Raw genomic sequence first — 24,446 nt, forward strand, 5'->3', positions numbered from 1 at the left:
ATTCACCTTCAAAAAGGACATTCCCTCTTTCAATGGGATCGTCATTTTTATAAATAAAAACAGATTCCGTAAATCTGACAATATCTTATGATGCAAATAAGGCTTGCACTACAAAATTATGCCATAAGTATGCTAATGGGCATGCACGCACTATTCTGTATAAACAAACTGTTTCCCGGAATACGATAGAGTGGATAAATGCTTTACGCCATCAGGCAACGTTTAAACATATGTTTACTAAGATGCTATATCTACTGCAGAAATAACAGTTAACATGAGAAAGTGACAGGATTCAACGTGTAAACGAATAAACGTACTCTCCTCTCTCTGCTAAAAACAGACCTTATCAGATCACATGAGAACCCGAGCAATTATTACGATGATACTACTTGTTCATGCTCTATTTACATGTTTGATAGCGAGGAAATCTACATATAATATGTAAAAATATTTACTTCTGGATAAATTAATTGAATAACATTTAACTTTCTGTGTTATATAATCTAACAATCTATGCTTAATTTTCGTTGCCCCCAACCCCCCCCCCCCCCCTTCCAAAAAAAAAGAAAAAAGAAAAGAAACCCCCCCCCCCCCCCCCAAACTTACTGATGTAAGGACTATTGGTATTCGTTTTCTCGAGCAAAGTCCATTTTAAGTACAAAATGGAAAGAAAAGTGGGCGTACGCGATAATAACTCTAGCACAATAGTTACTTGCATTAATTCTTTAGACTTTTCACAATCATAATACATACAAACTTTCATCATAAAGCCATACTTTGCCTTTTTTCTATTATTTTAGTTAAACACTCACACTATATATTTCGTTAGTCGTCTATTGGGGCCACCCTGTTATTGTTGTCCGGTTGACTGATTATTACGACACGATATCGAGGTGTCTTTTCTATTTAAGGATCAAAATATCAAATAAAACACATTTAAAAACTTTATCAGAAACAGTTGATACAATGAGGATAAAAAAGTAAAATGTTCCATATACAAAAAAGTATTTGATATCATTACTGACCTGTCCCGCTATCTATCACGGATATTTCATGAATTTCGTATGAAACGCACAATAAGACTATACAAGTTGATAACACCATAAAGATAAATCTCTAGAATATATCATGACATCAAAATGGCAAAATCGATAAAGTGACAAAGGACTCATGAAAGCAGTTTCTCGCTCGTCAGTCATTTGTATTCCATTTTGTTTGACGGGTATGAAAATCCTCTGTACTCATTTCGTACAAAAATACGGAACTGATAACGATTTGTCGGGATTTTCCCCAAACACCAACTCTGGTTATGGTGGGGTGTTTACATAGGGGTTAAAGTGTGTTGATAGGGAGTTATAGTCTGTTATAGAAATATTCTCAGCGTAAGAAGACAGGTAAATCAGAACACAGGTAAATCAACTCGTAGGTAATCAGAATGTCATTAGCTGTTAATGATTGCCAAACTGTAAAGAAATAATGTATACAACCAGAGATGTAAATATAACGTCTCTGATAAAACTGAAGCACACTTTGGAAAATCATCATATTTCGCTTTGATATTTGAATGATCAACATCTTGGCATACCTATATATGTGCTTACTGAATCATTTATAAACAGAAAACATGTATAGAATATATCATTGAATACTTTTGAATCTTGTTTTCTGTAAACAAATTGATAAAACAAACTCTATTATTTTGTTAAATTTTGTGTCATTTTGATTTGATTTGTGCTTGGTTTCAGATATAGTGTAAATGCTTAAGATATATTTTAATACGATTGAATAAGTTACATTCATGTATATTATTTTAGCAAATTCAGCCTTGTACCATTTTTCATTGATAGTGTAAATATATATATCTGTTTATCAACATTACGGAATCTTAAATTTATTTTTTCACTGTAAATCAATTTTATATTAGTTAGACTTTGTACTTTTCCATATTGATTAACTTTATACGTTTTGCTGATTTGTATAGATAATTAACTTATTGCAGAATTGTTGTAATATTCTTTAAAAGTTGTATCTATTTCAGGTTAAGTAAGTAGTAATCGTTTTTGTTTATATGTTATATTACTTAGAATCAAACTTTATAGATCAGTTAAATTATTGTAATATTCTTCTAAAGTTCTATCTGTTTCAGGTTAAGGTATAGTACAGGTTTTCTTCGAATACCTATATATATATACTGGCTTTTTCCAGATTTGTTTAGATTATCATATAATTACTTTATAGATCAGTTTTGGTAAAACATTTGTAATATTCTTGGGTGTATCTGTTTCAGCTTTAGTTACTAGTAATAATTTTTGTTTTTCTTACACGGAATGGTGAACACACAGGTCAGCGTTAAGTTGTTCATGAACAGATATTTTCATGATTATTAGGAATATCTATAACGTTTGCTTTGAATTTAGATAACAATATATAACATATATCTCAGTTGATGCCTATTTTTTTTACCTGAGATGGTATTCCATATTTAAACAGATTATAACGTTACTTCAAAGAACTTCCTACACCAACAACTTCACTCGTTTTTACCAGAGTTGGTGTTCGGGGAAGGATTTGTCACCTGTGATTTGATAATTCCTTCACTCGACCACTGCCGGGGACATCGCTTCATATTGTCAAGATGGGCAATTGGTAAGTGATGACGAGCTATACATTATAAACAATATATGTTTGATTTTTTAATCAATTATTTACTATTACTGTGTTAAATGAGGTATAAACACCTAAACGTAAATCTCCTGACCACATATCAAACTTTCAGTAATTCCACGCACTCATATGTATACACAGCTCTGTTCAAGGTAGCGGTACTTACCTATATGATCTTCTGCTCAATTCGTTTTTATTGAAAATATTATTTTTGAATTTGTAAGGAATAACATATGAATATACATGCTGTTAGTTTCAATAAGATATTAAAGAATCACTTTTGTATTTCCATGTGCAAAATCAAACCTGCCTAATTATTCTAATTCATTATGCTTTTGCAGATATAACTCAGGTTCTTATCCCCCCCCCCCCCCCCCCCCCCCAAAAAAAAACCAAAAAACAAACAACAACAACAAATAAACAGACACAGAGTTATGGTGGATATCGTCGTTAAGAGGATATGACTTCAATTACCTTAGAAAATATATCTCCACATGAATATATTTTTGTTTAGATATTGCTTCAGTTTTATTTGTACATTTTGAGGTATTGAAGAACGACATTATCGCTGACAGGTCGATGATCGCTAGTGTTTGAATATCACCAGCTAAACATGACATATCTAACTACATGCATGTTTAACACTTAAGGCTGCACAGTTACTTTGTCTTTTAGGCAATCAAACTACACTTGCTCTCAGGGTCATCAACATGGTTCTAAGGCGGAATTAAAGGAGTGCAATGATCGGCGAGTAACTTTTAATGAATAAATTGAATCATTGCGATATTGTCCTTTTATCAAACTGGTTATCTTGTGGTCTTTAGGTGTTTGGTTTGGTTCGTTTTTGTTTAACGTCCTATTAACAGTCAGGGTCATTTAAGGACGTACCAGGTTTTGGAGGTGGAGGAAAGCCGGAATACCCGGAGCAAAACCACCGACCTACGGTCAGTGCCTGGCAAATGTCCCACGTAGGTTTCGAACACGCAACCCAGAGGTGGAGGACTAGGGTTAAAGTGTCGGGACACCTTAACCACTCGGCCATCGCGGCCCCTGGTCTGTAGGTGGATCTTTGACAGAGCTACCATGTCTGAAATATGAAATAACGATTATCTGATTAAAGAACAATTGTCGACAGAGTAATCACATTGCACTTCCCTGTCCCAAACAACCATCTCCAAAGCAACGACAAATTTAATTTGCATAAATAGTGTCCCTAAACCAGGATTTCTATAATGTATAGTTATTTTTACCGTGGTGTCACTTTCAGGTCCGGAAGACATAGACTTCAAAGTTCGAAGGGTTAGGGGTCGTTTTGAAATGTAAATTTAATTCAATCTTAATCATTACGTTATAAACAAGTTTTGATATCGCAAACATGATTTAGATTTATATGTAGGATGCCACGGTGACTTTGAAATAATACCCAATCCATGTGTACATATCTATATGATCGAATATATATTGTATGTGTATTTTACGATCATGGTATTTTTCGTTACATGCCCAGTATTTGACGATTATTTGGATAGATCCATATATGGGCATCAAGTTATGATTTTGATCTCAAAATGCACAACAGACATTCATTTCTATTCAGAATCATTTTCAGTGTCTGAAATAGTTTCAGTTGTTTATGTACTTTTTCGTGAGAAACTTAATTATCTTGTTTTATCAGTTTTGTGGCGTCGGATTGTACTGCTCTTGTACAACGCTCTGGCATTTCCGGAAGTAAATTGATGTTTTTATTGGATTACGTCATCCTTCAGTTTTAGTTCACCTGGTATGAAGGACCAACGTGAGATTATTTAACACTTTGAAGTCTGGCGTCCGTTCGTCCGTCCGTCAACAATTGACTTCTTTTTCAGGATCAGTTTATAACCAAATTTAGTAAAAGGCATCCTAAGGTGACTACGATTCAAACGTATACATGATGGGACTGATCCCCCAGATTTGGGGGGGGGGGGGGGGGGGGGGGGGGGGGGGGGGGGGGGGGGGGGGGCAAATAGGGGTATATTCGGCAATATTGATAATGTGTATGTGACAGATAAGACCATGGTCGTAAATTACACACATACATTCCACACTTATGCATATCGGGCTATTGTCATACATTTACGTATAACATGTGTACCAATTAGACATGCACACATTTACACATGTATGTACTCTATGTATGGACTGAGTACTATTGCTATAATACATGTGCATTAACATATTATTTACGACAACAAAACATATGTATACGATTTTATTTGATTTATATTTCAAGACGCCCTCACCCCCCCCCCCCCCCCCCCCCAAAAAAAAAACAAAAAACAAAAAAAAAAAAAAAAAAATTTGAAGGTCGGTCTCCTTACCTGTTGTTAGGCAAAAACGGTTTGTATTACATCAGAAAACTGATAAACGCTCACAAGGTCATGTAAACATATTGACATATATATATCGCATCTCTTAACCGAATTGGATTTGTTCTTCCTGAAATATTTTAAAAATCGATTCAACTGAAATACGTTAATAGATGACGTTGAAAATAAAATATTGAAGATCCAGCATGTCAAAACGCAGAATGTTAAATTTAAAAAGAAAAGTATGAATAGGGCGGCTTATTAGCCACGTGTCAGACCAGCTAAAAGTTATGTAAAACTACCACGACCTACACCGTAGATCTATTCAGAATCACTATCAGTAAATTGATGTTTTTTGGACCTCTTTATCCCCTTTCTGAAGTTTGAAGGTCGGCCTCCGTACTTGTTGTCGGGCAAAATTAAAAATTTCTATTACATAACAAGACATTATCAGAAAACTGATAAAGGCTCACAAGGTCATGTAAACATATTGACATATCGCATCTGTTAACCGAATTGGATTTGTTCTTCCTGAAATATTGTAAAAACCGATTCAACTGAAATACGTTAATAAATGACGTTGAAAATAAAATATTGAAGATCCCGCATGCCACCAACACATAATGTTACATTTGAAAGAAAAGTATGAATAGAGGGGCTAATTAGTCCTGTGTCATCAGGTCAATTTAGCAGTAGACTGTTTTATTGGTTTCTGCGTCCCTTCATTTTTGTCGCGATAGGTTGTCCATGGATAAGTTGATGTACATGTAGCAGATAAAAATATACTTATATATAGTTAGGAAATCAGATGACATATTCAAGATGATGAGAAATCGAATATATCTACGATGTAGGTCGTGGTATGCTTTATATCATGACGGGCTGGTCTGCCCCCGCCCTACACCACAGCATAGAGAAGATTTTGTTTCTTGTGATTGACAAAAATGCTAAAACTTGACTGATATGTGACGGTTAAAATTAGATATGCAATGAACAGATAGAAAGACTCGGAAATAGTATTTAGGCGGATTTTCTGTTTTTCATGAGCTATGAAGTGTTTTCACGTCATATCATTGGTTTAAAAATCCCTTTCTCCTATGACCCAACATCAGTTGGCAACAAGGAACATCATTACGCTATGTACAACGCCGATGTCATCTTATGATCCACTGATACAAAATTACAAAGATATTTTCATCGTCCTAGATAAAACACTTGAACAGGCAACTTTGAACAATAAAACAAATTAAGAAAAAATGAAAATGAACATTCATTCGTTTCGATTAGTGCGTTGTTTTGAACTAATTTGCCAGCTAACCTTCTGCACGTGCATATCATGCTTCTCCATGTACACCACCTATTGGGCAAATCATTGGAGAAGACTACTTTGCGCTTATTTCTTGTATAGTCAACCGCAAGAAATTATTCTGCGAAAGAATGTGGAACTTACCTGTACGATCTTCTGCTCAATTTGTTTTTGATAAATATGTTATATTGTTGCTTCAATTTTAACTGTTTAAATGTAAATCTCCATTGCATAAGTCTCTGTCCTAAACTTAACTCATTAATATTGAAGTAGTAAGCGAAAATGGGTTAACTCATAAGAAGTCAACGTGTTTTTACATCAATACCGCCAATTGTTAGAGTTCATTTCGGACGAAAACATACCCTTACTTCCTGACAAGTTCGTCAAGTCTCAACCACTCTCTCCTCGACAAAGGTAACAGGCATTATAGAGAGCTCACAAACACAGTTTTTAATTAGAAAGGAATTGCATATGAATATGTACACAGGCTGTTATTTTCAGTAAGACATCTAAGAATCACATTTGTATCTCCGTGTAAAAGGAAATTAAATTCGCCTAATTAATCCAATGCCTGTTTCTTTTGCTCTCATAAAAAATTCGAATACTGAAATGTTATCTATTTTCGACATAGGTTTATAAATATAGTAAAGCAATTATATATATTTTGATGATATATTCGTTTATTTAGTAGATAGCAGGAGTTAAAAAAAAACTAAGTTATTACCTAAATGTCAATCATTTCGAAATGTCCCTTTTATTTACTATAATCGAGTATCAAACGTAACTATCACTCGCCGAAAGTGATAAAGTAGAGGAATACCGATATTTACAACGAGTTCTAGCTCTATATTTTAATCAATTATTTTGTATATCGATGTGTAATGTCGGTGTGTAATGTCGATGTGTAGTGTCGATGTTTATGTCGATGTGTAATGTCGGTATATAATGTCGGTGTGTGATGTCGATGTATAACGTCGGTATCTAATCTCGGTGTGTAATGTCGGTGTGTAATGTCGGTGTATAATGTCGATGTGTAATGTCGATGTGTAGTGTCGATGTGTAATGTCGGTGTGTAATGTCGGTATATAATGTCGGTGTGTAATGTCGATGTATAACGTCGGTATCTAATCTCGGTGTGTAATGTCGGTGTGTAATGTCGGTGTGTAATGTCGATGTGTAATGTCGGTGTGTAATGTCGGTGTGTAATGTCGGTGTGTAATGTCGGTGTATAAGGTCGATGTGTAATGTCGGTGTGTAATGTCGATGTGTAATGTCGGTATATGATGTCGGTGTGTAATGTCGATGTATAACGTCGGTATCTAATCTCGGTGTGTAATGTCGGTGTGTAATGTTGGTGTGTAATGTCGGTGTGTAGTGTCGGTGTGTAGTGTCGGTGTGTAATGTCGATGTGTAATGTCGATGTGTAATGTCGGTGTGTAATGTCGGTATATAATGTCGGTGTGTAATGTCGATGTATAACGTCGGTATCTAATCTCGGTGTGTAATGTCGGTGTGTAATGTCGGTGTGTAATGTCGATGTATGTGTGTAATGTCGGTGTGTAATGTCGGTGTGTAATGTCGGTGTATAATGTCGATGTGTAATGTCGGTGTGCAATGTCGGTGTGTAATGTCGGTGTGTAATGTCGATGTGTAATGTCGGTGTGTAATGTCGGTGTGTAATGTCGGTGTGTAATGTTGATTTGTAATGTCGGTGTGTAATGCTGGTGTGTAATGTCAGTGTGTAATGTCGATGTAAAATATCGGTGTGTAATGTCGGTGTGTAATGTTTATGTGTAATGTCGGTGTGCAATGCCTATTTGTAATGTCGGTGTGTAATGTCGATGTATATACTTTTAAAAGCTGGTAGCGTTTATGTCAATTGGCTGAAATATGATTGATTTCCAACAATTAGAACACTTGAGATAAGGTCCATCAAGGCGACATCAACAATCAAAACGGGAAAAAAAGACTTACTCTGCTGACCTTCATTCATTGTGTCATACTGATGAAAACCGATCGGGTTTTGAACAATCGAATTTTAAAATCGAATATTACAGCCATTCAGAGTTTGACTAATCAGTTTGAAGCATACAAAACGAATCGATCTATCATATTTAGGAGGTTGATATCAATGGTAGATATTATAATATACGTGTATTTTAGGTAAACGATCGTCACACGGCCCTATTGAATTTGATAGATTTGATTATGATCTTTTAATAGTATTTGTTTTTATTGAAGAGAATAAATAGTATAGATTTCATTATATTTTTTATTAATTCCGAAAAGTTTTGTAAAACTCAAAATTAGACTGTTTACAAAATTATGGCACTTCTTATGAAATATTGGCAATGTGTATCAATTTCAAAATATCGCTGAACAACTGGCAGTTTTATCTGTCACCATTTGCTGTTTTTATCGGAGAGAGCCGAGTGCCTGACGAGGCTTAAGAAGCCACGCTTTTACCAGACGAAAATGGAATCCGAGGTTATTGTAATCATTTATCACGTGGAGAAAGAACATGTTTATTTTTTATTTTGCAAGCGGATGAATCATATGGTCTCTATGAACACCAATGGCTATTCACTAACGTTGATTATGTAACTTAAACAAATAAAATTACATAATGCATTTGTATCAATCCCATGAGAAACAAGTGTACTGTTGACATCCGGCGATTGGGCCTCCGACGGGGACTGATATCCGGCGATGGGGCCTCCGACGGGGACTTTTATTTTTTTTTTTTTTTTTTGCGAATTGGAAAATTATTGCTATTCCTCATTTTTGAATTGTTCATTTAACATAAATATCGTCCAAATAAGTAACCGAAGTTTTTTTTTCAAAGTAAAGTTATTAATTTTGCGGTGCACAGTGTTGTGACGACGCAACAGTAATAATACAAAAAATGCCTATTTCTGTTAGTCCTACCGGGGCCTCGGTGGCCGAGTGGTTAAGGTGTCCCGACACTTTATCACTAGCCCCCCACCTCTGGGTTGCGAATTCGAAACGTACGTGGGGCAGTTGCCAAGTACTGACCGTAGGCCGGTGGTTTTTCTCCGAGTACTCCGGCTTTCCTACACCTCCAAAACCTGGCACGTCCTTAAATGACCCTGGCTGTTAATATGACGTTAAACAAAAACAAACCAAATGTTAGGCCTACCAAAATGTAAATGATCGACCTCGTAAGTTTATCGCACTGAAAACACTTAACAAACTGACACCAAACAAACTGAAGGCTGAGAATATTAAGAAAAATCCTCCAGTTTTACTCAGAAATTGTTACTTGTTAGAATTTCCTAGGCCTTTCAAACTGACATTTTAATGAAAATGGGAAACTGTATTGAGTTAGTAGTTTTTGGACTAATGGACTTTGCTTGTCTTACTGATTAGTCAAAATGTTGTATGATGAATTCTACGTACGCCATGTGAAGAATTGGCCGATTGATGTCAGTCATGTTCACCTACATGTACAACTATGTACATGATATGTTACTACATGCTCTTGTATTTCAGTGTGAGTGTTGATATCAATGTACTTGAGTGTTGACATCAGGGACCAGGGAGAGTTGACATGAATGACTAGTGAGTGTCGACATCAGTGACTAGTGAGTGATGATATCAGTGACAAATGAGTGTTGACATCAATGACTAGTGAGTGTTGACATTTATGACTAGTGAGTGTTAACATCAATGACAAATGAGTGTTGACATCAGTGACAAGTGAGTGTTGACATCAATGACTAGTGATTGTTGACATTAATGACTAGTGAGTGTTGACATCAATGGCAAGTGAGTGTTGACATCGATGACAAGTGAGTGTGACATCGATGACAAGTGAGTGTGACATCAATGACAAGTGAGTGTTGACATCAGTGACATGTGAGTGTTGACATCAGTGACAAGTGAGTGTTTACATCAGTGACAAGTGAGTGTTGACATCAGTGACTAGTGAGTGTTGACATCATTGGCAAATGAGTGTTGACATCGGTGACAAGTGAGTGTTGACATCAGTGACAAGTGAGTGTTGACATCAATGACTAGTGAGTATTGACATCAATCACTAGTGAGTGTTGACATCAGTGACAAGTGAGTGTTGACATCAGTGACAAGTGAGTGTTGACATCAGTGACTAGTGAGTGTTGACATCAATGGCAAATGAGTGTTGACATCAGTGACAAGTGAGTGTTGACATCAGTTACAAGTGAGTATTGACATTAATGACAAGTGAGTGTTGACATTAATGACTAGTGAGCGTTGACATCAATGACTAGTGAGTGTTGACATCAATGACTAGTGAGTGTTGACATCAATGACTAGTGAGTGTTGACATCAATAACAAATGAGTGTTGACATCAGTGACAAGTGAATGTTGACATCAGTGATAAGTGAGTGTTGACATTAATGACTAGTGAGTGTTGTCATTCATGACTAGTGAGTGTTGACATTAATGACTAGTGAGTGTTGACATCAGTGACAAGTGAGTGTTAACATTAATGGCAAGTGAGTGTTGACATCAATGGCAAGTGAGTGTTGACATCAAAGACAAGTGAGTGTTGACATCAATGGTAAGTGAGTATGGACATCAGTGACAAGTGAGTATTGACATCCATGGCAAGTGAGTGTTGACATCAGTGACCAGGGACAGTTGACATCAATGACTAGTGAGTGTTGACATCAATGGCAAGTGAGTGTTGCCATTAATGACTAGTGAGCGTTGGCTTCAGTGACAAGTGAGTGTTGACATCAGTGACAAGTGAGTGTTGACATCAGTGACAAGTGAGTGTTGACATCAGTGACAAGTGAGTGTTGACATCAATGACAGGATAGTGTTGACATCAATGACAAATGAGTGTTGACATCAGTGACAAGTGATTGTTGACATCAATGACAAATGAGTGTTGACATCAATGAGAAGTAAGTGTTGACATCAGTGACAAGTGAGTGCTGACATCAATGACAAGTGAGTGATGACATCAATGACTAGAGAGTGTTGACATCAATGACTAGTGAATGTTGACATCAATGAATAGTGAGTGTTTACATCAATAGCAAGTGAGTGTTGACATCAATGCCAAATGAGTGTTGACATCAATGGCAAGTGAGTGTTGACATCAATAGCAAGTGAGTGTTGACATCAGTGACAAGTGAGTGTTGACATCAGTTACAAGTGAGTGTTAACATCGGTGACAAGTGAGTGTTGACATCAATGACTAGTGAGTGCTGACATCAGTTACAAGTGAGTGTTGACATCAGTGACAAGTGAGTATTGACATCAATGGCAAGTGAGTGTTGACATCAAAGACAAGTGAATGTTGACATCAATGGCAAGTGAGTGTTGACATCAATGGCAAGTGAGTGTTGACATCAATGACTAGTGAGTGTTAACATCAGTGACAAGTGAGTGATGACATTAGTGACAAATGAGTGTTGACATCAATGACTAGAGAGTGATAACATCAGTGACAAGTGAGTGTTGACATCAGTGACAAGTGAGTGTTGACATTAATGACTAGAGAGTGTTGACATCAATGACAAATGGGAGTTGACATCGGTGACAAGTGAGTGTTGATATCAGTAACAAGTGAGTATTGACATTAATGACTAGTCAGTGTTGTCATTCATGACTAGTGAGTGTTGACATTAATGACTAGTGAGTGTTGATATCAGTGACAAGTGGGTGTTGACATCAATGGCAAGTGAGTGTTGACATCAGTGACAAGTGAGTATTGACATCAATGGCAAGTGAGTTTTGACATCAATGGCAAGCGAGTGTTGACATCAATGGCAAGTGAGTGTTGCCATCAATTGCAAGTGAGTGTTGACATCAATGGCAAGTGACAGTTGACATCAGTGACAAGTGAGTATTGACATCAATGGCAAGTGAGTGTTGACATCAATGGCAAGTGAGTGTGGACATCAATAGCAAGTGAGTGTTGACATCAGTGACAAGTGAGTGTTGACATCAGTGACAAGTGAGTGTTGACATCAGTTTCAAGTGAGTGTTGACATCAGTGACAAGTGAGTGTTGACATCAATTGCAAATGAGTGTTGACATCAGTGACAAGTGAGTGTTGACATCAGTGACAAGTGAGTGTTGACATCAGTGACAAGTGAGTGTTGACATCAATGACAAGTGAGTGTTGACATCAATGGCAAGTGAGTGATGACATTAATGACAAGTGAGTGTTGACATCAACGACTATTGAGTGTTAACATCGATGACAAGTGAGTGTTGACATCAATGACAAGTGAGTGTTGACATCAATGGCTAGTGAGTGTTGACATCAATAGCAAGTGAGTGTTGACATCAGTGACAAGTGAGTGTTGACATCAGTGCAAAGTGAGTGTTGACATCAGTGCAAAGTGAGTGTTGACATCAGTGACAAGTGAGTGTGGACATCAATAGCAAGTGAGTGTTGACATCAGTGACAAGTGAGTGTTGACATCAGTGCAAAGTGAGTGTTGACATCAGTGCAAAGTGAGTGTTGACATCAGTGACAAGTGAGTGTTGACATCAATTGCAAATGAGTGTTGACATCAGTGACAAGTGAGTGTTGACATCAGTGACAAGTGAGTGTTGAAATCAGTGACAAGTGAGTGTTGACATCAATGACAAGTGAGTGTTGACATCAATGGCAAGTGAGTGATGACATTAATGACAAGTGAGTGTTGACATCAACGACTATTGAGTGTTAACATCGATGACAAGTGAGTGTTGACATCAATGACAAGTGAGTGTTGACATCAGTGACAAGTGAGTGTTGACATCAATGACTAGTGATTGTTGACATTAATGACTAGTGAGTGTTGACATCAATGGCAAGTGAGTGTTGACATCGATGACAAGTGAGTGTGACATCGATGACAAGTGAGTGTGACATCAATGACAAGTGAGTGTTGACATCAGTGACATGTGAGTGTTGACATCAGTGACAAGTGAGTGTTTACATCAGTGACAAGTGAGTGTTGACATCAGTGACTAGTGAGTGTTGACATCATTGGCAAATGAGTGTTGACATCGGTGACAAGTGAGTGTTGACATCAGTGACAAGTGAGTGTTGACATCAATGACTAGTGAGTATTGACATCAATCACTAGTGAGTGTTGACATCAGTGACAAGTGAGTGTTGACATCAGTGACAAGTGAGTGTTGACATTAATGACTAGAGAGTGTTGACATCAATGACAAATGAGTGTTGACATCGGTGACAAGTGAGTGTTGATATCAGTAACAAGTGAGTATTGACATTAATGACTAGTCAGTGTTGTCATTCATGACTAGTGAGTGTTGACATTAATGACTAGTGAGTGTTGATATCAGTGACAAGTGAGTGTTGACATCAATGGCAAGTGAGTGTTGACATCAGTGACAAGTGAGTATTGACATCAATGGCAAGTGAGTGTTGACATCAATGGCAAGTGAGTGTTGACATCAATGGCAAGTGAGTGTTGCCATCAATTGCAAGTGAGTGTTGACATCAAAGACAAGTGAGTGTTGACATCAATGGCAAGTGACAGTTGACATCAGTGACAAGTGAGTATTGACATCAATGGCAAGTGAGTGTTGACATCAATGGCAAGTGAGTGTGGACATCAATAGCAAGTGAGTGTTGACATCAGTGACAAGTGAGTGTTGACATCAGTGCAAAGTGAGTGTTGACATCAGTGTAAAGTGAGTGTTGACATCAGTGACAAGTGAGTGTTGACATCAATTGCAAATGAGTGTTGACATCAGTGACAAGTGTGTGTTGACATCAATGGCAAGTGAGTGTTGACATCAGTGACAAGTGAGTGTTGACATCAATGACAAGTGAGTGTTGACATCAAAGGCAAGTGAGTGATGACATCAATGACAAGTGAGTGTTGACATCAACGACTATTGAGTGTTAACATCGATGACAAGTGAGTGTTGACATCAATGACAAATGAGTGTTGACATCAATGGCAAGTGAGTGTTGACATCAATAGCAAGTGAGTGTTGACATCAGTGACAAGTGAGTGTTGACATTAGTGACAAGTGAGTGTTAACATCGGTGACAAGTGAGTGTTGACATCAATGACTAGTGAGTGCTGACATCAGTTACAAGTGAGTGTCGACATCAGTGACAAGTGAGTATTGACATCAATGGCAAGTGAGTGTTGACATCAAAGACAAGTGAGTGTTGACATCAATGGCAAGTGAGTGTTGACATCAATTACTAGTGAGTGTTGACATCAATGACTAGTGAGTGTTGACATCAGTGACAAGTGGGTGTTGACATCAGTGACAAGTGAGTGATGACATTATTGACAAATGAGTGATGACATTAGTGACAAATGAGTGTTGACATCAATGACTAGAGAGTGATAACATCAGTGACAAGTGAGTGTTGACATCAATGACTAGAGAGTGTTGACATCAGTGACAAGTGAGTGTTGACATCAATGACTAGTGAGTGTTGACATCAACGACTATTGAGTGTTAACATCGATGACAAGTGAGTGTTGACATCAGTTACAAGTGAGTGTTGACATCAATGACAAGTGAGTGTTTACATTAATGACAAGTGAGTGTTGACATCGATGACAAGTGAGTGTTAACATCAGTGACAAGTGAGTGTTGACATCAGTGACAAGTGAGTGTTGTCATCAATGACTAGTGAGTGTTGACATCAATGACAATTGAGTGTTGACATCAGTGACAAGTGAGTGTTGACATCAGTGACAAGTGAGTGTTGACATCAGTGACAAGTGAGTGTTGACATTAGTGACAAGTGAGTGTTGACATTAATGACAAGTGAGTGTTGACATCAATGGTAAGTGAGTGTTGACATCAATGACAAGTGAGTGTTGACATCAATGGCAAGTGAGTGTGGACATCAATAGCAAGTGAGTGTTGACATCAGTGACAAGTGAGTGTTGACATCAGTGCAAAGTGAGTGTTGACATCAGTGCAAGTGAGTGTTGACATCAGTGACAAGTGAGTGTTGACATCAATGGCAAATGAGTGTTGACATCAGTGACAAGTGAGTGTTGACATCAGTGACAAGTGAGTGCTGACATCAGTGACAAGTGAGTGTTGACATCAATGACAAGTGAGTGTTGACATCAATGGCAAGTGAGTGATGACATTAATGACAAGTGAGTGTTGACATCAACGACTATTGAGTGTTAACATCGATGACAATTGAGTGTTGACATCAGTGACAAGTGAGTGTTGACATCAATGACTAGTGATTGTTGACATTAATGACTAGTGAGTGTTGACATCAATGGCAAGTGAGTGTTGACATCGATGACAAGTGAGTGTGACATCGATGACAAGTGAGTGTTTACATCAGTGACAAGTGAGTGTTGACATCAGTGACAAGTGAGTGTTGACATCAGTGACAAGTGAGTGTTGACATCAATGACAAGTGAGTGTTGACATCAATGACAAGTGAGTGTTGACATCAATGACAAGTGAGTGTTGACATCAATGACAAGTGAGTGTTGACATCAGTGACAAGTGAGTGTTGACATCAATGACTAGTGAGTGTTGACATCAATCACAAGTGAGTGTTGACATCAATGACAAGTGAGTGTTGACATCAGTGACAAGTGAGTGTTGTCATCAATGACTAGTGAGTGTTGACATCAATGGCAAATGAGTGTTGACATCAGTGACAAGTGAGTGTTGACATCAGTGACAAGTGAGTGTTGACATCAATACAAGTGAGTGTTGACATCAATAACAAGTGAGTGTTGACATCAATGACAAGTGAGTGTTGACATCAATGACAAGTGAGTGTTGACATCAATGACTATTGAGTGTTAACATCGATGACAAGTGAGTGTTGACATCAATGACAAGTGAGTGTTGACATCAATGACTAGTGAGTGTTGACATCAGTGACAAGTGAGTGTTGACATCAGTGACAAGTGAGTGTTGACATCAATGGCAAGTGAGTGTTGACATCAGTGACAAGTGAGTGTTGACATCAGTGACAAGTGAGTGTTAACATCGGTGACAAGTGAGTGTTGACATCAATGACTAGTGAGTGTTGACATCAATGACAAGTGAGTGTTGACATCAAGTGACAAGTGAGTGTTGACATCAAGTGACAAGTGAGTGTTGACATCAGTAACAAGTGAGTGTTGACAGCAATAGACAAGTGAGTGTTGAACATCAATGACAAGTGAGTGTTGACATCAATGACAAAGTGAGTGTTGACATCAGTGACAAGTGAGTGTGACATCAATGACAAGTGAGTGTTACATCATGACATAGTGAGTGTTGACATCAATGACTAGTGAGTGTTGACATCAATGCCTAGTGAGTGTTGACATCAATGACTAGTGAGTGTTGACATCAGTGACAAGTGAAGTGTTGACATCAGTGACAAGTGAGTGTTGACATCAATCTAGAGAGTGTGAATCAATGACAAAAGGTGTTTCAAAACTGACAAGTGAGTGTTGAAAAATCCCAAAGGGGTTTTACTAATGCGTCAGTGTTTTCATCGCCCAAAAGAGTGTTTAACAATCAGTGAGTGTTTAATCAATGAAAGGATGTTGACTCAATGCAAGTGAGTGTTTTACATCAGTGAAAGTGGTTTTAATAATGATAAAGGGGTGTTGACCTTAATGAAGTGTGTTGCATTATGACTAGTGAGTGTTAATTAAGATAGGAGTGTTGATTTAGACAGGAGGGTTTACATTTTGACTGTGATGTTTAAATTCAAATGGGAAAATGTTAACATCAAAGGCAAGTGGTGTTTTCTCAATGCAGTTTAGTTTGACTCAAAGAAAATGAGGGGTTTTCATCAAAGGCAAATAGTGGAATCTGACAAAAGGAGTGTGACATAAGCAAAAAATTGTTGACACATACTGATGTTGACTCATGAAAAGTAGTGTTGAATCAAACAAGGGGGTGTTGACTTAGGCAATGAGTGTTTACATCAATGGCAAAAAGAGTGTTGACATCGTACAATGAGGTTGAATCATTGACAAATGAGTGTTTTAAATCAAAAGAAAGTGAGTGTTTAATCTTTACAAGTGAGTGTGACATCAGTGAAAAGGGGTGTTTTAATCATTCCCGGAGTGTTAAATCAATGACTAGTGAATGTTCCCCCAATGAAGGGTGTTACATCAAAAAGAAATGGTTTCATCAATGAAGGGTGTTTAATCAAAGGCAATGAGTGTGCTAAGGCAAGTGATGTTACATCATACAAGTGTGTTTTTTCAAAGGGACAAGTAGTGTTTACATCAGTGACAAGTAGTGTTGACATTAAAGACATGAGTGTTACCTCAGTACAAGTGAATTTTGACTAATGACAGTGAGTGTGCTCAATGGAAGGGGGTTGACATCAGGGGCAATGAAGTTTTGAATAGACATGAGGTTTACACAAGGGAAGTGAGTGTTGACATCAATGACAAGTGAGTGTTGACATCAGTGACAAGTGAGTGTTGACATCAGTGACAAGTGAGTGTTGACATCAATGACAAGTGAGTGTTGACATCAGTGACAAGTGAGTGTTGACATCAATGACAAGTGAGTGTTGACATCAATGACTAAGTGAGTGTTGACATCAATGACAAGTGAGTGTTGACATCGGTGACAAGTGAGTGTTGACATCAGTGACAAGTGAGTGTTGACATCAGTGACAAGTGAGTGTTGACATCAGTGACAAGTGAGTGTTGACATCAATGACAAGTGAGTGTTGACATCAATGACAAGTGAGTGTTGACATCAATGACAAGTGAGTGTTGACATCAGTGACAAGTGAGTGTTGACATCAATGACAAGTGAGTGTTGACATCAATGACAAGTGAGTGTTGACATCAATGACAAGTGAGTGTTGACATCAATGACTAGTGAGTGTTGACATCAGTGACAAGTGAGTGTTGACATCAATGACAAGTGAGTGTTGACATCAATGACAAGTGAGTGTTGACATCAATGACAAGTGAGTGTTGACATCAATGACAAGTGAGTGTTGACATCAGTGACAAGTGAGTGTTGACATCAGTGACAAGTGAGTGTTGACATCAGTGACAAGTGAGTGTTGACATCAATGGCAAATGAGTGTTGACATCAGTGACAAGTGAGTGTTGACATCAGTGACAAGTGAGTGTTGACATCAGTGACAAGTGAGTGTTGACATCAATGACAAGTGAGTGTTGACATCAATGACAAGTGAGTGTTGACATCAATGACAAGTGAGTGTTGACATCAGATGACTAGGTGAGTGTGACATCAGATGACAAGTGAGTGTTGACATCAATGACAAGTGAGTGTTGACATTAATGACTAGTGAGTGTTGACATCAATGACTAGTGAGTGTTGACATCAGTGACAAGTGAGTGTTGACATCAATGACAAGTGAGTGTTGACATCAATGACAAGTGAGTGTTGACATCAATGACTAGTGAGTGTTGACATCAATGACAAGTGTGTGTTGACATTAATGACTAGTGAGTGTTGACATCCGTGACCGGGGATAGTTGACATCAGTGACTAGTGAGTGTTGACATCAGTGACAGGTGAGTGTTGACATCAGTTACAAGCGAGTGTTGACATTAATCACAAGTGAGTGTTGACATCAATGACAAGTGAGTGTTGACATCAATGGCAAATGAGTGTTGACATTAATGACTAGTGAGTGTTGACATCAATTACAAATGAGTGTTGACATCAATTACAAATGAGTGTTGACATCAGTGACAAGTGAGTGTTGACATCAGTGACAAGTGAGTGTTGACATCAGTAACAAGTGAGTGTTGACATCAACGACTAGTGAGTTTGACATCAGTGACAAGTGAGTGTTGACATCAACGACTAGTGAGTGTTGACATCATTGACAAGTGAGTGTTGACATCAATGGTAAGTGAGTGTTGACATTCATGAATAGTGAGTGTTGACATCAATGACTAGTGAGTGTTGACATCAGTGACAAGTGAGTGTTGACATCAACGACTAGTGGGTGTTGACATCAGTGACAAGTGAGTGTTGACATCAATGACAAGTGAGTGTTGATATAAATGGTAAGTGAGTGTTGACATTCATGACTAGTGAGTGTTGACATCAATGACAAGTGAGTGTTGACGTCAATGACAAGTGAGTGTTGACGTCAATGACAAGTCAGTGTTGACATCAATGACAAGTGAGTGTTGACATCAGTGACAAGTGAGTGTTGACATCAATGACAAGTGAGTGTTAACATCAATGACAAGTGAGTGTTGACATCAATGACAAATGAGTGTTGACATCAGTGACAAGTGAGTGTTGACATTCATGACTAGTGAGTGCTGACATCAATGACAGTATAGTGTTGACATCAATGACAAGTATTGACACAGATGTGAGTGCAGACATTGATAAATTTTGATTGTTGACATAAATTGCTAGCAAGTGTTAACATTAATACTTCAATGGTACAGACGGCTATGGATTATCATGATTTAATTTTCTCACCAGATTATGCTATGTGTCTCTTGAGATTATATAGATTTTGAAATTAAGGCTGTACTGATTATCATATGACATTAGCGATACAGATAATATCTCTTAGTCATAAGTACAATTATACCAAGAAATGTAAGGACAGACACTCAAATGTGGTCGTCTCTGGATTTCAATTATTCCTATTCATTTTAAATGGGATTTGTTCTCCTCTACGAGCTAGGCAGTAGATGGTGGAGGAAAATGGGCCAGGGCAGTTGATATCCTTCTAGGATATTTTTGATACAACGGTTTTAATTTAGATATTCCTACTTTGTCTTTATCAGATTGATGAGCCCCTGGATGTGTGGGTCTTTTCACCCTGTTAAGCACTACTGTCCACTGAGACTGTTTTGTTTATCCTGTGATATCCAATTACAAAATGTGGAAAAGTGCTTATATTATGCCTTATATTAAATTATAGCAGTCATTTATTCTAATGCAAAGAGGGCCCTTCAGGATCCTTTGTCGGATTTGTCATCAAATAATTTGTAATTATTTATCGGATCGATCCATCCAATTACTGATTGCTTTTTACTTGCTTAAAAGACATTCAAGGCTTGAAATGACTGGTAGTAATACCAGTATCAATCCGTATACAAGTAAAACATAATCATTCAATTCACAAAATTGATTTACAGAATTTTTTGATTTTATAATCTTTTCCGGTTACAATCGGAAGTCGCTAGCCAGAAAAAAAAATATTTATTATCCAGTTTCTTTTATTCGTTGTTTAAATCTAACAATTCTATAACCGAAAATTGATCGGTTGATAGCTCTAGATTACAGACAGCTAGTCAATCGATTGTTTTTAAACTGATTGTTCATCACTCATGAAGACATATGTAACAAAGTGATACAGATCAGAACTTGTAATCAGACTCAATTTGTCCACCTCAATAAATATACAAATCATGATATTCAGCACAGTTCTCAATGGAATGACTATTATTGTATAAGTATGTAGGGATATCCAACATTATTTCGAATCTACATGTAGCATCGACAGAAACTATTCCATAATTCTACGACACAATAACTGAAGTATTTTCTTTGCATCCAGAAGATATTACTTATATAAATGTTTTCTAAATATGGCCTCTATTGACCTATTTATTATGAGTTTCTTCTTTTCCTCTGGTCACTGAGGCGTGTCTAGTCTGATATTTAAACAATAGTCAGAAATAGCTATAAAATGACTTTATATATAGGTATTTTCTATATTTTTTTGGCTTTTTTAATGTAAGACTAGAGATGCCCCTGGTCTTTTCCTACCATAAATTCCCCCATGGGCGCCCCTTTCGATTCCTATGTCCATTTCGGACTCGGTAGAGGCCTATACCCAGAGATTCCTGTCGTATTAACACATTCATAGTCTTTCTTTAGCTACATTTCGATATCAGCTTTAATCATTTACACTTACATGTAATATACATCATACATCACTTACATGTAGACCTAAACGACAGTTAACTTACGAAACATCGAAGTTAAGTGCCGTCAACTAACCTGTCTTTTGTTTTACTGATATGCTTTCACTGTCCCCTCTGCTGAGTTCGGGAGTTCGCCATCTTTGTTATGATGTTTTTAGTTTCCGGCATCCCGCATGCGAAAAGGAATTGTTTACACTCGGCCAAAGATGGTGATATTAATTAATGACTAGTCCGTTCCTATTTCGTTTCATATTTTTATATTTTCATTAAAACATGTTATGGACACTTTTAAATCTAATAATCAAATAACGTTTTACACACATTTAATTCGTATACATGCTTTATACGTTATTAAATAAGCATGGAACCATCTAGTCCCGTTAACCATTCAATTAATTATATTTCATACTTACTGTTGTTACGAAATGACAAAACAACACTTACTTATTATAAACCGAAATAGTTTTATTCCAAACACTCAAATCTATTTCCACGAAGATACTTAGTGTTTTAAAAAGCTAAACCCTACCCTCATTTGTCCAAGTTGTCCTCTTAACTCATTTTCAACTTGCATGTTATCTCTATAACTTCAATCCAACACAGGCTTCAAGAGCACACAGTAGCAAACGAGAAAAACTCGGCTCAGGTTTCATACATAACTAACCGGTTGACAGAATAACAGAATTTGGACTGATTAATTTAGAGTAAAATTCTTATATACTATAAGATACATACAAACTCTAAACACAAGAATCCTTCACTAAATGAGTGTTACGAGGGCTGATTGATATGTTGTGGGCCTCGTATTGAAGGAGGTTCTCAAGGATGTTCTTTTTAAGTCCTACTATTCTTTGACTATATAAGTCTGTGTACCCATATTTCAGGCACCATAACCCTAACCCTAACCTTAACCATAACACACATTTCTAATTGGTGACCTTTCGCAGCTATATTATCATTAATTTGTTTGAATTTATGGAAAAGTATTACTCTCATTCGTTTCTAGTCATTTGATTTACATACAACGTACATATTTATTGTACTCGTTCTCAATATTTTTACCCTATGAGGAGGTCTGTGAAAGAATAAACGTCTGATGCAATTTTCCGACTTATATTTTCATATTATACGGGCAGATAAGTGTGTGTTGAACCAATGCCATTATAGTTATTCCAAAAATAACCTCAAATTCGTGTATTTATCATGGTGTTTGGACTTACAACGTTATAACTAGGCCGATATTGAAAACACATTATGTATAACCTAATATAAGTATGTATCCCATCTAACATTTTTCAATTTTATTTGTTCTTTACAGTAACAGTTATTTTAAATGTGCATATGGACATGACCACCGTTCACGCGAGGAAGTAACCGCATGCCATGATCAGTAAGTATATCACAGTAATGTTTTTACGCCCCAAACGACCATTTTGAAAACAACAAAACGTTTCCGCCCGAACCAAAACAAATAAAATTGCTTTAGTACTGTTGTCAAATCCGGTATAATAATCATACAGGCAACTGCTTATGGAGAAAAAAAACAACCCAATATCCTACTACACATCATACTTGTAGTTATACATTCTAAAGCTTTTAAATGTGGCATCTATTTTGCATTGACAAGTTAAAATACTTAGATCAGTTTATTTTAAGATCATTAAATTAAAGTTATAGAACATCAGAATTTTATCTTGCATCCAAAAAAGGTAATAAAACCCGTAATAAATTAACTAATTAGTGACCAATGACTCTTCTAAATGCTATCAATAAATTATCATCTGGTACAATAGCTGGAAGATTTAAAACTGTCATAAGTCAATCAATAATTAACAACTAAACTGGCTTCATCCCTAGCAGATACATAGGTGAAACACATATGTTTAATTTATGTCATCATTCATTATACAGAAGACAACAACTTACTTGGACTTGTACTTCTAATTGACTTTGAAGAAAACTTTCGACTCTGTGTCTTGGAACTTCATCTCTAAAACTCTGAACTTGTTTTGTTTAAAATGTTGGCCCTAATCTTATTAAATGAATAAAGCTTTCTCAAAACGAAACAGTCAGCAGTGAACATAGGAATGAACTGGTTGTCGTCAAGGCGACCCTAATTCTTCTTAAATCTTAATCTTATGTTCAGAAATTTTGTCAATAATTTAAAGAAATAATAATGACATCAAATGAATATCTGTTAGGGAAAAGAAAAAGCTGTTATCGCAATTTGCTGACGATACCGTCTGTTGTTTTGTTATTTTAGACGGTTCAAAGAAAATCTTTAGAAGTAACATTAAATACTTTCACTTTCTTTGCAAATAACTCTGGTATAAAAACGAACTTCTCCAAGACCCGGAAGTAAAAAATACCTACTCTACTAATTCGACCTAAACTGGGGAAGCACATTTTTTTTCTTTACAGTGCATGAAATAAGATGTAGATGTAGAGTTTTGCCAAAAAACGAAGATACTTAGTGTTTTAATAAGCTACACCCTGTCCTCATTTGTCCAAGTTGTCCTCTTAACTCATTTTCAACTTGCATGTTATCTCTATAACATCAATCCAACACATGACAGACTTCAAGAGCACACAGTAGCAAACAAGAAAAACTCGGTTCAGGTTTCATACATAACTAACCGGTTGACAGAATAACAGAATTTGGACTGATTAATTTAGAGTAAAATTCTTATATACTATGAGATACATACAAACTCTAAACACAAGAATCCTTCACTAAATTAGTGTTACGAGGGCTGATTGATATGTTGTGGGCCTCGTATTGAAGGAGGTTCTCAAGGATGTTCTTTTTAAGTCCTACTATTCTTTGACTATATAAGTCTGTGTACCCATATTTCCGGCACCATAACCCTAACCCTAACCTTAACCATAACACACATTTCTAATTGGTGACCTTTCGCAGCTATATTATCATTAATTTGTTTGAATTTATGGAAAAGTATTACTCTCATTCGTTTCTAGTCATTTGATTTACATACAACGTACATATTTATTGTACTCGTTCTCAATATTTTTACCCTATGAGGAGGTCTGTGAAAGAATAAACGTCTGATGCAATTTTCCGACTTATATTTTCATATTATACGGGCAGATAAGTGTGTGTTGAACCAATGTCATTATAGTTATTCCAAAAATAACCTCCAATTCGTGTATTTATCATGGTGTTTGGACTTACAACGTTATAACTAAGCCGATATTGAAAACACATTATGTATAACCTA

General features: G+C 36.8%; 1 protein-coding gene across 2 annotated transcripts in view; it reads left to right on the top strand.

The window, feature by feature from the left end:
• The first annotated feature begins 1,362 nt into the window (after nucleotides 1-1,362).
• LOC117318696 overlaps nucleotides 1,363-24,446 on the top strand; it is a 33,677-nt gene continuing 10,593 nt past the window's right edge. The window contains exons 1-4 of one of the 2 annotated variants that reach the window (XM_033873653.1): nucleotides 1,363-1,410; nucleotides 2,548-2,646; nucleotides 3,340-3,411; nucleotides 22,526-22,597. In XM_033873653.1, the coding sequence (XP_033729544.1) occupies nucleotides 2,636-2,646; nucleotides 3,340-3,411; nucleotides 22,526-22,597 (155 nt within the window). In that variant the 5' untranslated portion in view covers nucleotides 1,363-1,410; nucleotides 2,548-2,635. Of the gene's footprint in view, nucleotides 1,411-2,436; nucleotides 2,647-3,339; nucleotides 3,412-22,525; nucleotides 22,598-24,446 lie in introns of those variants that run through there. The other variant, XM_033873654.1, reaches the window with a different exon arrangement.

The sequence above is a fragment of the Pecten maximus genome, unplaced genomic scaffold (genome assembly GCF_902652985.1).
Source record: "Pecten maximus unplaced genomic scaffold, xPecMax1.1, whole genome shotgun sequence".
NCBI lineage: Eukaryota > Metazoa > Mollusca > Bivalvia > Pectinida > Pectinidae > Pecten > Pecten maximus.